At 35.5% G+C, this 15447-nt stretch overlaps 1 protein-coding gene across 1 annotated transcript in view; it reads right to left on the bottom strand.

The window, feature by feature from the left end:
* The window catches only part of GABBR2 (gamma-aminobutyric acid type B receptor subunit 2), a 444892-nt gene that overhangs the window by 212878 nt on the left and 216567 nt on the right, over window positions 1-15447 (bottom strand). Inside the window, exons 5-7 of the mRNA XM_085220593.1 lie at window positions 12713-12778; window positions 6011-6202; window positions 4397-4633 (exon numbers count right to left, since the gene is read on the bottom strand). Coding sequence (XP_085076719.1) covers window positions 4397-4633; window positions 6011-6202; window positions 12713-12778 — 495 coding nt within the window. The remainder of the gene's footprint in view (window positions 1-4396; window positions 4634-6010; window positions 6203-12712; window positions 12779-15447) is intronic.

The raw sequence follows: 15447 nt of genomic DNA, 5'->3' as shown, positions 1-15447 counted from the left end.
CTCCAGTGGATCTGTCAGCTATACAAGGGGATATCTCATACATCTAAAGTGGCTCAAAATACATTGTACTTCTTATCTTTCATTTTCTGACACTTCAGTTATCAGAAAGAAGATGTTATTTCACAAAAGGAGACATATTTAGCCAGGAAACAGGTATATGGTGGTTTATAAATCATGCAGGTGACAAGGCTGCATCCCATTTACAAAACTGGTTCTATCTTGATTAAGAAAACTGGGGAAAAAATGTCCAAAATCCTTTACGAGATCTTTGTTATAGTAACTCTCCATAAGTGAGTGTTTTGGTAGGTACATAATTAGGAAAAATTTAAACTTAGTTCCAGATCAAAAGAACTCCCATCTAGGACATTGGTAGTTGCAGTCAGACCATTCTAACCATGAACTTATTCAGCCTCTGTGGATCTGGCTGCAGAATTAGAACATTCAGATTAATAATATTGTAGGAGCATCCCCTGCAGCTCTTTTGTCTATTTGTATCGCATTTTTCATCACAAAAGTCTTTTTATTTGTACAACAGTGTCTGACTTACCTTTTTTTTTAAAAAAAAAAAAAAAAAAAGAGTAGCAGATAACTACATTATTGCTTCCTGATAAAACACCAGATAGTACTTCTTTCCTTGCTCTGTATTCCAAATACACACATTTTACTGTAAGTTTGATAACCTCAGTGAGAATATAATAAGAAAAGGAATCATTTTTTTTAGGGAAAAAAAAACGTCTGGAGAAAGAACAGAACCTTCAGCAATGTTTAAAGAATAGCTATAATGTCCCTCTCTACTCTGCCCTCATGAGGCCCCATCTGGAGTACTGCAGTCAGGTCTGGGGCCTCCAATTCAGGAAAGATGTGGAGCTGTTGGATTGAGTCCAGAGAAGGGCCACAAAGATGATCAGAGGGCTGGAGCACCTCTCCTACGAAGACAGGCTGAGAGAGCTGGGCTTGTTCAGCCTGGAGAAAACCTAATTTCAGCTTTCCAGTATTTAAACGGGGATTATAAACAGGAAAGGAATCAACTTTTTACAAGGGTAGACAGTGATAGGACAAAGGGAATGATTTTAAGCTCAAGGAGGGAAGGTTTAGATTATATGTCAGGGAGAATTTCTTTACCAAGAGAGTGGTAAGGTGCTGGAACAGGCTGCCCAGAGAGGTTGAGGATGCTCCATCCCTGGAGGTGTTCAAGGCCAAGTTGGATGGGGTTCTGGGCAACCTGGTCTAGTACCAGATCTGGAGGTTGGTGACCCTGCCTGTGGCAGCGTGGTTAGAACTTGATCCTTGGGGTTCCTTCCAACCCAAGCCATTCTATGATTCTATGATTCTATGAATTTCCTTTCTAACCATGATTTCTGACAGTAAAGCAGAACAAACAACATCAATGAACTGAAATTCTGATGTGTAAAAGAGGATTACTCATGTCAAGTCTTCAGGCAGTAGCATAAGCCATTTTCTAAATCTTGTTTCCAAGAAAAAAAAAATTGATTAAAAAAACAGAACAGAAAACTGGAAAAAAAAAAATCTATAATCAGGAAGTGGCACCCACTTCACTCCCAGCAAGTCTTTTCAAACTTATTAACAAAACAAAACAAAACAAAATTAAACAACTAACCTCCATCACCGCGAAATGCCACACAAATACTGGGTAAAGGGAATTCTGATATATGATGTCACAGTGTTTCTGATATCATGTGCAAAGAGAGCATATGAAAGATGACAGTGACCATGACAATGATTCTTAATAGATTCTGCATTTTCAGATTCTTGTCTTCACCTTCTTCACTTTCCCCTCCTAACCATTAAAACATACTTTACTGCATCCTGGGATAACATTTTTGAATACTGATCAGACTCCTCTCATTTCTTCTTTCAGAAATTCATTTTATATTTGGTGTAGATTATACCCAGTAATAAATGAATGAGCTTTTCCTGTTTAAAATAAGTTATCAAAAATAAACTGTAAAAATTTTGTATTTAAGTATTTTTCTGGAAATTAAAATTACATTAAAATGTGATCTGCCACTCCCAGACCTAAGGACTGCATTCCCATTAATGTGTTAAATTAGGTCAAAAAGGAAAGCAATGTATTAGACTGAAGAATTTAAAGTTCAAAAATATTTCTGGTAAGTTTCAATCTGTTCCTTTGACTTTCTGAACAGTGTAATTCAAAACTTTCATGTCTGCTTTGAAATTCTTCTTTCACTTTCTAGAAAACTTTATGTATTGTTTGTTCTAATTACATCTTAAGGAAGTCTATCTGCTATAGGTTTTCTTGTTTTCTTATCTTTTTGATTAGAATATTTTTTAGAACATATTGTAGGAACAAGAAGCATGATCCTTTACAAACAAGAAAATAGAAAACAAACTTAATATACTGTACTTATCACTATGTACTTGAACAAACAACACAAGTATAATCTATATTTTTCAATGAATTAGTTAATGATTACACTGCTAACATAAAGCAAATGCCAGATTTGGTCGCGCATTGTCACAGTGACTTGGTAAAATACTCTTAAAAAAAAACATTTTAGAAAGTGATTCAGACAAATATTAAACACACTGAATAATCTTGCAGTAATTTCATTAAAAATGGAACATGTAAAGTACATCAGCATGGTTGAATATGGTTGGTAAATCTTTGATTCATTCCTTCCCTAAAGGGATGTTCACATTTGAGTTTTTGCTAAAATTAAGATAAAAGAATCTTCCACATCTTAGAGGTGCTGGTTTTTTTCTTTCTTTTTTTTTTTGTTTGTTTGTTTTTTCTTTTTCCTTGAGGGTGAGGGGCAGTGATTTAGCCAGTAGAGAGCAATTAAATAGTTTTAATGACATCTATCAGTTTTAAAATAATGGGCTTCCTGGACTAAACAGCAGGCAAAAAAGAATAAGATGGTAAAAACAAAGCTGTGTAGCCAAAATAGAATTTCATCCACCTTGAGAGATGCTGTGCTTGAATTAACTCAGGACATACATGTCTGAGTCCCCATAGAGTCTGGTTTACAGCTGTCACTGACTGATTTATCAACAATGTGGTTTTGTTATAAATGCAAAATACTTTTACTATAGCCTTCAGCTAAACAAAACGTAAAAAGAAAGCAAATTTTGTACTGTATTTGCAACTAGATTCCAGTACTACCTCGCCACACAATTGCTCATTAATTACAAATCCTAAATTAGTTTCAGTTGTATTGTGATACAAAGCAGGTTTCCTCAGCAGTTAACAAGGACACCAAAAAGTTGAGCCTGCACTCATTTTTGATATGTACACTTTGACATTTCCTCCTTGAAACAATCTGTGACATGTATGACAACCTTAGTTCTGCTGCTTCAAAATGTTTTGAGGTTAACTGATTTCCAAGACAATTTAAATTAACTCAGGGATAGAATGTGACAAGCAACTGCACAGTAGCAGAAATGATGCCAACTTTCTGCATGCTCTTGCCATAGAGATATTCCTAAAGCACTGCTTGTATTCACCACTGAATTACATGTTTCTTCAGAACTCTGATTTCCTTATCTAACCATGTTGCAGGCCAACATGCTGCATTAAAAAAAAAAAGGATGCCAGAAGCTTCTCTCATTTGCTATAACTACTGGCCACCGTGAAGATCATCCTCCCTAAAATGGAGCCTGCTCAGCTCTCTTGAAAGAGAATAGCTCTGCACATTCTTGAACATGTGTACTCCTTCAAATTCTGACATCTCATAGACAGTTAAGCAATTTTAGGGCTACATTCCTTAGTGCCTCTGCTAAAAAACAGGAGCAGTGTCAAAGAAAAAGTTACCATGAATTTGCAATGGTGTCACTGAAAGAGTTAGATTAGTATTGCATGTGATTATGTGTGTTCAGTCATAACTACCAAGCTTTGTACTTGACTGTGAAAAATTAGAAAATTTAAAAATATGTAAATACCTCCTGAAATATAATGGTGGATGTTTTAGGATGTACAGCACTGGAGTTGGAGATATTAGCGTACTATATAGTGCACTATAACCTATTACTGAAAATAAAAGATGTGGGAAAATAGGTGTTTTCAGTTTGCATCCCAGGTACATCTTAACTACAAAAACTCTCACTTGAAAGGGCACTGCAACTTACAGCACTCATGGTTCCCTTAAGACCATTCTGGGTTGTTAATTCAGATCACATCAATGCTTAAAAATTTGATAACTGAGTAATTAAACAGTGTCATCTCTTGGCAGCAGAAGACAGGTAATAAGCAAAGCATCCACTTTAATTGCAAAGATAAATTAGGAATCTCTGAAAATAAAAGAAATACACACCTATCTTTCTTTTTCAAGAGTATTTTAAATGCAGTGCTTACTGGAGCTACTGACTTAAAATCATGAGTTCCCTCCTCCCCCAGAAATTGCTGCTTAGGACTTACTGTTACTCCGAAGAAGTTCGTTTCATTCATAGCATCCAGAAAAATTTTGCCAAGTTTGTGATTTGTGTAATTAAAATCTTCAATTTTTTGGTGCTTGTTGGTGGCATTGAGATATTTCATTGCACGCTGCAAGGTCTTGGCAATCACCCATATTCCATCATAGGCGTAACCATGAAATTTGCTGGATTGTCCATCACCACGCTTTGCGTTGTATTCCCTTTCATATTGTTGTGGAGTCTGCAGAGGAGAAAAATTTCAGTTTTACTTCAATATTTAACATTTCACTGATTGGTGTCCATACAGGACAAGGGGGAATGTCCTTAAACTAAATGAGGGAAGATTTATATTAAATGTTAAGAGGAAATTCTTTACTCAGAGGGTGGTGAGGCCCTGGCACAGGCTGTACAGAGAAGCTGTAGATGCCCCATCCCTGGGGGAGTTCAAGGCCAGGTTGGATAGGGCCCTGAGCAGCTGAGCTGGTGGATGGCAAATCTGCCACCTTAGAATTCAGTTACCTTTAATGTGCCTTCCAATCCAAGCCATGCTATGATTCTAGGAAACCTGAACCATAAAGTGCATGCTCTAGTTTAGATAAATGTATCACTAACATGGAAAAGCAAAGCAGGAATTAAGAAAGAAACGGTAATTCCAAAAATGTGTGCTGTCTATGTTACAAAACTGATGGTGAGGCCACGAGGGGGATTTAGGAGACAGAGAGACTGAAAAGTAGTTCTGCTTCTCTGTATGAAGGACAGCTTTATTTATTTTGCTTTCATACAGAAGGCTTTAGTTCAATCAAAACTATCAGCATGAGATGCATACTGGTGAGCCATAATGCTAGAACATAGAGTCTGTATCCCTGAAGATAAATGCTCTGATTATACTCTATAGAATAATACAAATCAAATGATCTTTACTTAAGTAACTACTTGCTTAATGTGCAATTATTTGAGTTGCAATTTGCCTATATTTTACAAGTTTACTATGCTCTTTACGATGTGCTCTCTTATGATGAGTTGCCTTTTCATAAAGTTGCCTTTCCTGCTCACTCAGCAAAACATGAAAAACAACAGATGAAAAAATGATGAAACATAGCAAAATCAAGCATGTTTATTCATTGATGAGAGTTTGCAGGCATTTATACTATGATAAAATGTTATGTACTTTATGGAAATACTATATTTATATGTTTAAAGGAACCCCCTCCAATTCAGAGAGGCACAAATAATCAATGACATCAGACATTTGCAGGACTAGGGATAAACATAAATGTTTTCTATTCTGTAAACAAAAATGTTAATTTGCCATAATGCAACATGTGATATTGAAGACTAATTCAAGCTTTATTGTGTATTTATCTGTAAGGTCCATAAAGGGTAAAGACAACAGTATTTACGCAAGGGACTTTAGAGCTTTTAAGGAAATTCTCCCTGGAGAGAATTTGAATGGATTTTTAAATATTTAAGAATTGTGAATCAGTGGAAGAAAGAGAATAACAATGATGACTGCCAACTCTCTGCAGAAACACCTTGTAGTTTGGCCTACCTCCTCTGTGCTTTACTGTGCCAAGATGCTTGAAGACCATAACAAATTAGTAGGAGGAAAAATACTAACCCTTCCTGATATGGTCTTATTCATTTTTGAACTGAGAGGCTCAAAATCCACTCCAATATAACCTTCCATGGCTGCAAGAAGATTTTTGCTGAGACATTGTGAGGAATTAATCCAGGATTCCCACCAAAGGTTTTCATACCATCCTGGGATAATCCACTGATATTTGCTGCCATACATTTCTTCAACATAAGCCTATAATGAAAAAAAAAATAGAAAAGGTATTTTAATAGACATATTAAACATTTTTTAAAAAAAGTTTCTCTTCATGGTTTTTGTTTGTTTTTCCCTTTAATAACAAAACAATGTCCTTACTGAAAGATAAAAACATATTTAGAACAGTTCAGAATAATTGCTTTCTAACAATGAAGACTCCTTTCTTGAATATTTCTGACTTTAGAACTAAGTTCCTGAGGAGAGAATTTGATAAAATCTGGTTTGTTTTCAATAGATCATTCACTCAAAAGCAGAATAGAATATTGAATTCTAAGACCAGGAGAGAGGAGGAACACTGGCAGAAGGCACCTTGTTTCCATCAGAAATTTTACATAACACAGCTGTTACATGTGTGGTAGGGCCACATTTAAGCTAAATTTCACCAGCACATAAACCAGGGTATTGTCAAACAAACAAACAAACAAAAAAAAAATTGGAGCTGAGACAAGATGAAGTCTCAGTGTTGCAAATATGAGTGATGTGACTGAGATAAAGTAGAGACCACAAGAACATTAAGTAAGCACTTTCTTCTCTTACTCTGAGGAGTAAGAATCAGTGGTAACCTCATAAAGCAAGCAACCATCAGTGACTTTTTTTTTTTTTTCAGTAAAAAATTTCTTCTATTCCATTTAGATACTGAACACCACCCACTGTACTTTCAGTTACTGAGATGATGGTTATCTCCTTTAAATACATAGCAGACACATCTATCAGGAAACAGACCTACTCAATAAGCACATCTGCTGATGTACCTAAAAGCAGATCTATTCAAAATAGATATTCTATTGTGAACAGTGTACTAGGATGAAGTCAGAAAATTTTATCTCAGATGTTTTTCTTTTGACATTTCAGCCAGACTCAGTTTCAAAACAGCAGTTTTTGTGCTTCTTTGTTTCTTAGCATAAGCACTGTTGGAGATACAAAATATACTTAGGAAATAAAAAAATCCGGTTTTTCAAAATACATGGTGTAACATTAAAACTCATAACTGGAAGATCTCTAACTTCTTACACAATCTTTACAGCAGGACAAAACAATGAGACTAAAACGAGGAAATATTAGCTATTCTGAACATAATTGTTTTAAAAAGATCATTCCAAGAGTCTATCAGATATATATATATGAATAGCAAAAATTACAACATGGGAGATCCTCCTAAATATATTAATACCCAAATTAAAATTGGGCTTTAAATCTGTGGAAACTATTGTATTTCTGACAAGTCAGTTTAGAAATCTATTGTGCACAAAGCAGTTCTCTTTGGCCCTTGGTCACAGGACCTTCTGTTCAGCCAAAATCAAATTTCATGCATTTGTACACAGTGCTGCTCAAAAGAGCTCCAGCCTGAAACCCACTGTCTGCCATCTCGTATCATACTTATTCCATAATTCACATAAATTGCTTGTCTTTCTCATTAATTTCATCCTTCCAGAAATATATTTGTTTTTGTCCTCCTGTGATACCTTCTAAAGAGGTCCAAAAGAGTTTCCATTTCAGTACTAGATGATTCAAAGTCTTTCAGTGATACAGTTTCTTTTACTTACCCGTTTTCAAATCACAAAGGACACAAAGTAACACAGAGTGGCACTGTTTGAGAAGTGCAGTCTTCCACAGTTTCCTCTGCTCTACACAGATGAAGGTATCAAGCCAAATATTGCTGTAAAATATTGGCTCTGAACTATACTGAAATCAGATCTGTTGGAGTTATTCTGTTTGCAGGAGCACTTGAGCCTTTTTTCTTTATAATCTGTCTTGGGATGATGACTGAAAACTAAAAGTTTCCAAACGGCCAAAAATTCCATCCTGGAAACATGGAATCATTCCCAACAAGGCTGCCGTGAAACTTTCACATGCCTGCAAGAATTTGATTAGATATCTAGATAGTGGTAAAGAAGAAAGAGCTGGAAACTCTTCCTTTGAGGTCTGATGGATTAGTAGGGTCAGAAGGGTGTGATGGTCTTAGGAAGCCAAACAGAGTAGGAAGAAAATAAGCTACTCCCGAAGTTGAGCACCATGACCATGCAGTCACTTTGTCAGGGACAGCAAAGTTAGTGTTCAGGCATTTCCGTATGTTGTTCCAGAACATTTTCTGTTTATTTCAAAATATCTATATGTACATATATTGCCACCATTTCCTCCCTACTGATTCTGCTGCATGGAGATGATTTTGATGCTTAAAAGATGTGTCTCCTTGACTCAAAATACATGGATCTTTCTTGAGTTATTTGCATGTACAGCAATTAACTCTCACAGGTTTTAGCTTCTAAGAGGAAGATTTCTGTGCAAGAACAGGGCAAAGAACATGCATGTTATGCCATCAGAATAAAAAGTAGTTATGGTGTCTTCCCCAAACTCTCCTGCATGTGCTAGGCAGGCAGTCCTGGACATATATTTTTTTTCTCATTGTGAGAATGATTTTGGTATTTTTAGAAAACTTTTCATTCTTGTTTGAATCTATTAAGAGATGCTTACTTAGGACAAAAATTATCCTGTAAATGCAAAGTGAGGTGGAAGCTCTAGCTCAGCACTTTGAACACATACTTTGTCACTGTCAAAAGCTCGCAATAATAAACAGATCTACTGTCCAGAAAGTAGCCAAAGACAAGGTGGGATGAACAATGAAACATTTCTGCACTTACAGTGGGCTTACTTATAGATTAGTTGATTACTGAACCAAGTTTTAAAATTCATGTTTTAACTGAGCCTTATAGCAATTTGATAAAGCAGCTTTTAATAATTTGACAAACGAAAATCTAATTTCTAAAAAGGGTATTACACTTAAGATTTGACAAGTTATTAATATACAGTAAGTTTAAATAAATTCTTTTATTCTATTTAGGACATAAGGAAATCAAGTCAGAAGACAAATAGGCACCATACACTTCTTAAAGAGACCATCGTTATTAGTCGGTTTTAGCATAAACCAATTATTACTATTATCAATAACTGTGAAGTGGTTTTCCGCGTGTCTGCAGTGATGCGGATTCATCTCTTTGGTTGCTGCATACTACAGGCTGACATTACTCAAAACAGGATGAACATACTCGTAAAAAGCTAAAGGTTATCACTGCTGGTGCTGATTGTGCATTCATATGCAAATGAAAATCTGCTTCAGTTACTTAAAAGAAAACAGAAGCAACAACAAAACACACTTCAATCTGTAAGGAACCATTTTTACACACTTCAGAATATGACTGCTCTTACTCAAGCTTTAGCATTTGCTTAAAGGAACAATTACATTGAATGTTATTAGAAATTTATTGATGAGCTAATTTTTGGCTACTGCCTTATTTCAAATTTCCTGATATCTAAAACAGAGCACTGCATATTCAGTGATCATTTAAAATGCTCTTTTTCAACAAGTGAACAGAATGCTATTAGAGATGGACTGGAAGGAAATGTGTACTAAGCAAGCCAAAAAAATTGTGAGAAATAACAATGCCTCTAATTAGACAGAGAGAGGCAATGTTCCTTTCAACATAGCAGATCTGAGATCTGGAATCAAGTGGAAATCAAAGAGATGAATTACCTCAGTCTCTGTAAGAAATCTTTCTGTGTGTAGCCAATGAATTCTGGCATTCTGTGCAAAACTGGCTGCAAAACCTCACTCTTGTTGTCTTTCCACTGTGCTTCTGTCACGTTCTACATCCCACCTCTACAAGAATGGCTATAAACTTCTGAACTGCAATGAACCTCCATCTGTTTCTCATTAGAAATCAGTGGTGCCTTTAGTTCCAAAACAGAGACTCGGCAGTAATACTCTATCAGCTCAAGGAGACTGGAGTCCAGTTCTTCTGTATCACAAACGCTGATTAAACTTTGCCTACGTTATTATTGTTTACTGGTCAAGTCACCTAAATCTCAGTCAGTGACCTATACATAATATTAATTTTTTAAATTGTCTTCAGACAGATAATTATAACAGCTAGACATTAGTCTAGTTTGATTATTGCTTAAAGGTGATGTCTTCGAAAAATTCCCTTCAGCAATTTTTTTTTTTTAACTTTTTTTTAATGCAGAATTTGAAGTTTTCATTGGGTAAGTAGTGAAGTTATATTTCAATCCAAATTCAAATGATAATCAGATGACATCTGTCCAACACAGCTGAACATTTGGTTTTTGAATTGTTCAGTTCTGAGCAAAATTCCCTAATTTTTATTCCACAAAAAATATCACATTCAATCCACTGAGGTGAAAACAACATTAGAAAGCTAAGATTTCCCATAGATTTTAAATTGCTAACTGCTTTTGATGCTAGTGTTAAACGAATTGCTCTGCTTATTTAAAACATCATAGGAAACACCTGCTAACATTCACTTAGGCTTGAATTAGTGCTGTCATGTTTTTAAAGTTCCCCTCTGAATTAGACTGTCTTTTAGTCCATTTATCTTTGAGTTACGTGCTATGCATCTTCTGTGTGTGTACACCTGTGTGTGCAGGGAATAACCAGGTAAAATGAAAATGAGCATATAGAGGTCCTGAGGAAATTTCACAGCATATAATTTTAGGATACAGCCAGAAAAACAATATAGACATTAAAGACTTTCCAATCTACAGAAATCATTCTATTCTACAAATAGTATTCATGTCATAAGCACAATCAGAAATGAATATACGTCTTTTTCCTCTGATACAATAGAGGCTTTCTTTAACAAACCTAAAGCGTTGCTCTGACTGACGTAAACTACCTTGCAAAATATAAAAGAGAATCACAAACCTGTCCGAAGTTACACGTGGGGGAGGGGGTCAAAAAACTTGACATATCTAAGTTATTGTGCTCTTAGACACACAGCTGTAGAAGTGCATGAGTCAACGATATATTTCATGACTAGTAGCAAGCTTACTGACATATTGTAGTGCACTAGTATATAAATGACCTACTTTGAACTGTCCTCTCCTGCTGGAACTCTCATATTAATACATTTATACAACCATAAATACATAATCTCTTGGATTTTTCCAAGCTACAGAAAAATCCACCTTATTATTTCTGACATTAATGTACTTTAGAAGAAGCCTTCACTCCTGGAACTTGAATTACACAGGCTTCTCCAGTTAGTATCTAACAGCTGCTGTGGCAAGCTGCAGCAGGCTCTTGTGTGCAAGATAGATCTACCATAAATCCTTCAAACTAGAACAGTAAGGACAAGAGGACACCCTACCCAGAGAGGTTTCTAGGATTTCTTTAGCATCCTTTTAGGTACACAAACATGCCACAAAACCATAGAGGAAGGCAACAGCAGACTAACTGCAGGAGCCTTAGTGAGGTCAGTATCTTGTCTAGTACTGGGTTGGCAGACAGTTGTGACCAGAATACCTCAGATGGGCAAACGAAGCCCAGCTATCAAAGATCTGTGGAGGATACAAGCCACACAAGGAGTTGTCTTTATTGCAGGAATGGAAAAATAGGAGATTATCTTTGTCAGTCTATTTAAATGCTGGAACAAAAAGATCTATATACCAAGACTGATCAGAGATGAGAAAAATGAGAAAGAAATAATGTTTTCCATTTCCTTTTGGATGCACAGATTCATAGATATTGCTCCTTCCAAATATACTCTGCAATATCTCCTTTCCAAATTTTGCCAGCAACTATAACTGCTGAATAACAGCCAACAGGCGAGGCACATAAAGAACCCAGATTTTGAATGTTTGCCTTTCTTTCCTTTGCTAGGATAGGTAACTTTGTCCAAGTGAATATCAAAATACCAAAACTAAAGTCACAAAAAATCTGCCTGCTTGTGATTCATTGTGATTTATTTATTTACTAAGCAGATACAAAAAAGATCCACGTTTCACTCCTGCTTGTGCATGTTTGCAGTACGTTCAAATACACACAAATAGATTGTGAAGATATATATGATATATATGGTGAAATTACACATACTGGTCTTACTACAGTTCTTTTACTTCACAATCTTTTTTTTTTTTTTTACAAAATAGTATCTTCTGTCAGTAAGAGTATATCAAATGTACAGTAGTAAGAAAGTAAATGATGATTGTACAATTAACAATACTTTGGGTAGCAGAAATTTTAGAATTGTTTTGTTAGCCCACATAGGAACTGCTTAAATTTTTAATTCAAAGCAAAATATGCAAAAATACATACATACATACGTACACACACACAGAGACACCAGAACACAACTACTGGACATAATGCAAAACTGGAAGTTCTCTGCATCTGTTGCTACATACGTATAAGTGTTTCTCAGGACCTGATATGAAAAGAACTGCTAAAGTTCAATACAGTATTTAATTCCATTAGAGGAAAGCAATAATGAGAAGCTAACCACGAAGGCTAAATTCCTCGGAAGTCAAGTGCAAAGTATTTTATTGAAACAGAAATGAAGCTAAGCATATGTAACCTCCCTTGAAGCTAAAAGTCTTTGCAAAGCTGAACCACATGAAGACATGCTTATACTCATATATTTTTATATAAATGTACTATATTTTTATTCTGATATGAAATTAAACATATTTACTTACACAGCAGAAAACTTTCACAGCCATTTCCTCATCAAACTGGCCAAGGATGATCCGAACGTCATTACCCTGTAGATTAAATAAGATGCAGGGAAGTTAAATACTGATGCAGCCTTTCCAGAAACAACTTCAGCTGGCCATTGAAATCATATACAGAGTTGGAACAGATCACAGCTGCAGACAGCAAAGTTCATTCAGAATTATTGCATTTTCTGCAAGTTCAAGATCTTGAAACTCTGCAAGAGGGCAGCTGAGGTGTCTGAAGAAAATTATTAAGCAATAGAGCCAATGAGAAAAATAAATGTAATGTTTATCTTGTCAAATATTACTATTCAAAACCACTGCATTAGCAAATATTCTTTTGATGTCTTGCAACATTTCTTCTTTTATTATTACTATTAAAAACAGTTGAAACTACATACTTTTTACTGTTTATACAAATTAATAATGTGAAGAAAAGAGAACTGGGATTCATAAGTGAGATAAAATGTGTTCATATTATATCATCTTCAGAAATTTTTAAAGGTTTTATTCATTCAACATTTCCTCTACACTCACTGTAACACATTGTCAATCCCCCTTTTCCCAAGTCCCTCCACCTCCACACATTAAAAAAAAAATATATATAATCACACCTTGTGAATCTATGACTAAAGTCAAAAGACATTATTTTACTTTCATACTTCGCAATACATTAACATAATATTACTAAATTCAGGAGCATATGCAGCAAAATATTCCTTCAGGAATTAGGTTGCTATTCTTTCACATGTGAAAAATTAAGGGTAACTTCTATAAAACAGAAAACAAAAAAATTACCTGGGTTCTCAGTAATAGGTTGAGCAAATGTGATCTGTCATTTATTTTATAAAATACTTTATTACAATTACTAAGAGCTCTTTCCCTCTCTAAGGAACAAATGAAACAGATGATTCACTGTGTCTTTCAGTGGTGAAAACAATTCAGCTTTAATTAAATCAGTTTATCAAAGATTTTCAATTTAGGTAATTTGTATGTTTATTTTCTGGTCAGCATGAAATATTATGATGAACAATGCAGAAAAAATACTCTAATGCTTCTGCAATTCAGTGCATGAAATCTATGTAGGTTGTTCCAAAAGTAATGTCTCCTGTTTATTTCCATGGAAATGACAAGAGACACAAAAAGCACAAAACACTTTCTGAGAGAGCAAATGTTTAGCTACAAAACACTGTTTTTCAACACAGTCATCACCATTAGCTAGGAATTTTCACCAGTGATGAGTAAGAGCCTGCCATTTCTTTCTGCATGAAGGAATTCAATGACACACCTTTGCTTCAGTGACGCTTCCACGTCAGATGTCATTCTGTCAGACTGTCCCTCTGCTGCCATCTGTCTCATGGTAACAACATATAACAGGATACTGGTGGGAAGGTTCAACCTCTACTGATATACCAACAACATCTTCCACTGATGTTGTGGGACAATACAATAATATAGGAGGCATTAGTTTTGGAGCACCCCTTGCATATTAGTCTTAGCATGGTCATAAAATAATAAAATACACAACATGCTTTGTTCGTTCTGAACCTATGCATTTTAAATAAGTATACTTTAGTTTTAAAGCCAGCCACAGATTGATAAAGCAATATAAATCTTATTGAAATAGATTAGATTCTTTTAATACAAATCTAGTGAGGTCATGTGAAACTAAGCAAGCAAATCACACGAATTATGCTCATTGACAACAAGAGTATTACAGTTTTTCTGTAAGAACAAATAATAGATTTAGGACTTATGTGGAAAAAAGGCATGCATCCACATTTTCTAATATTCAAATTGTAGCAATCATTTTGGTCACTTTTGGAACTCTGTCTTCAAATTGCTTGACCTCCTTGAACATAAAACTACATATTTAATATGAGTAGGAAAAGTTGGCTGAAAAAAACAAGTGACACAGCAATGAATTATTAAAATTGAATAAATTACTTGCCATTTTTTTATTAACACGATGAGAATTAATTTTAAGAAAACATTATATGCACTGCCTCATATTTTATGAACACCAGAGAGAGTAGGCAGGGTGTAGAGGAGTGAATGCATATCACTACTGCTCACTGGCTGTACAACACTGCACAGCCTTTTCCTAATCCTCAACCTGATGCTCCCCTGGTATGGCTCCATGATGTTCCCTCAGGTCTTGTCACTGTCACCAGAGAGCAAAGCTCAGCTCTGCCCCTCCGCATGCCCATGAGGAGCTGTAGGCCACCATAAGGTCTCCCCTCACTCATCTTAACCTTATAAGGAATAACCATTTAGAGCATTGGAAGGAACTGAGAACCCACACATGTTCAGTACTGGCCAAAAATGGATCCAGAAATGTAAAGCTGACATTCAACTAAAAAAATGGCTGGAGTAGGATCCAGTAAGAAAAAAAAAAAAAAAAAAAAAAAAAAAGGCGTAGGGAAAGAAGAGACATCAAATAAGGAATCTGGGCAATGAGTACATACATGGATTAGATGAAGGGGGAGCAAAAAGCTGGGGAGGTAACAGCAATTAGGATTTTCAACACTACAGCAAATTGTAAGCTTGATAGTTACTAGAACAATTAGGAAAATTGCAGTCTCAGAAAGCAAGCTTTTCTCAGGAGAAAATGGAAGAAGAGTACAGACGAAGGCGCCTAGAGTGAGATAAGAAATCAAGGAAGCATAATGTAGCACAAGGTAAGCAAGAAATTTTGAGTTGGACTTTCAGTATAA

Source organism: Meleagris gallopavo, chromosome 3, assembly GCF_905368555.1.
Source record: "Meleagris gallopavo chromosome 3, MGAL_WU_HG_1.1, whole genome shotgun sequence".
In the NCBI taxonomy this organism is placed as follows: domain Eukaryota; kingdom Metazoa; phylum Chordata; class Aves; order Galliformes; family Phasianidae; genus Meleagris; species Meleagris gallopavo.
This window is presented reverse-complemented; position numbering and strand designations above follow the sequence as displayed.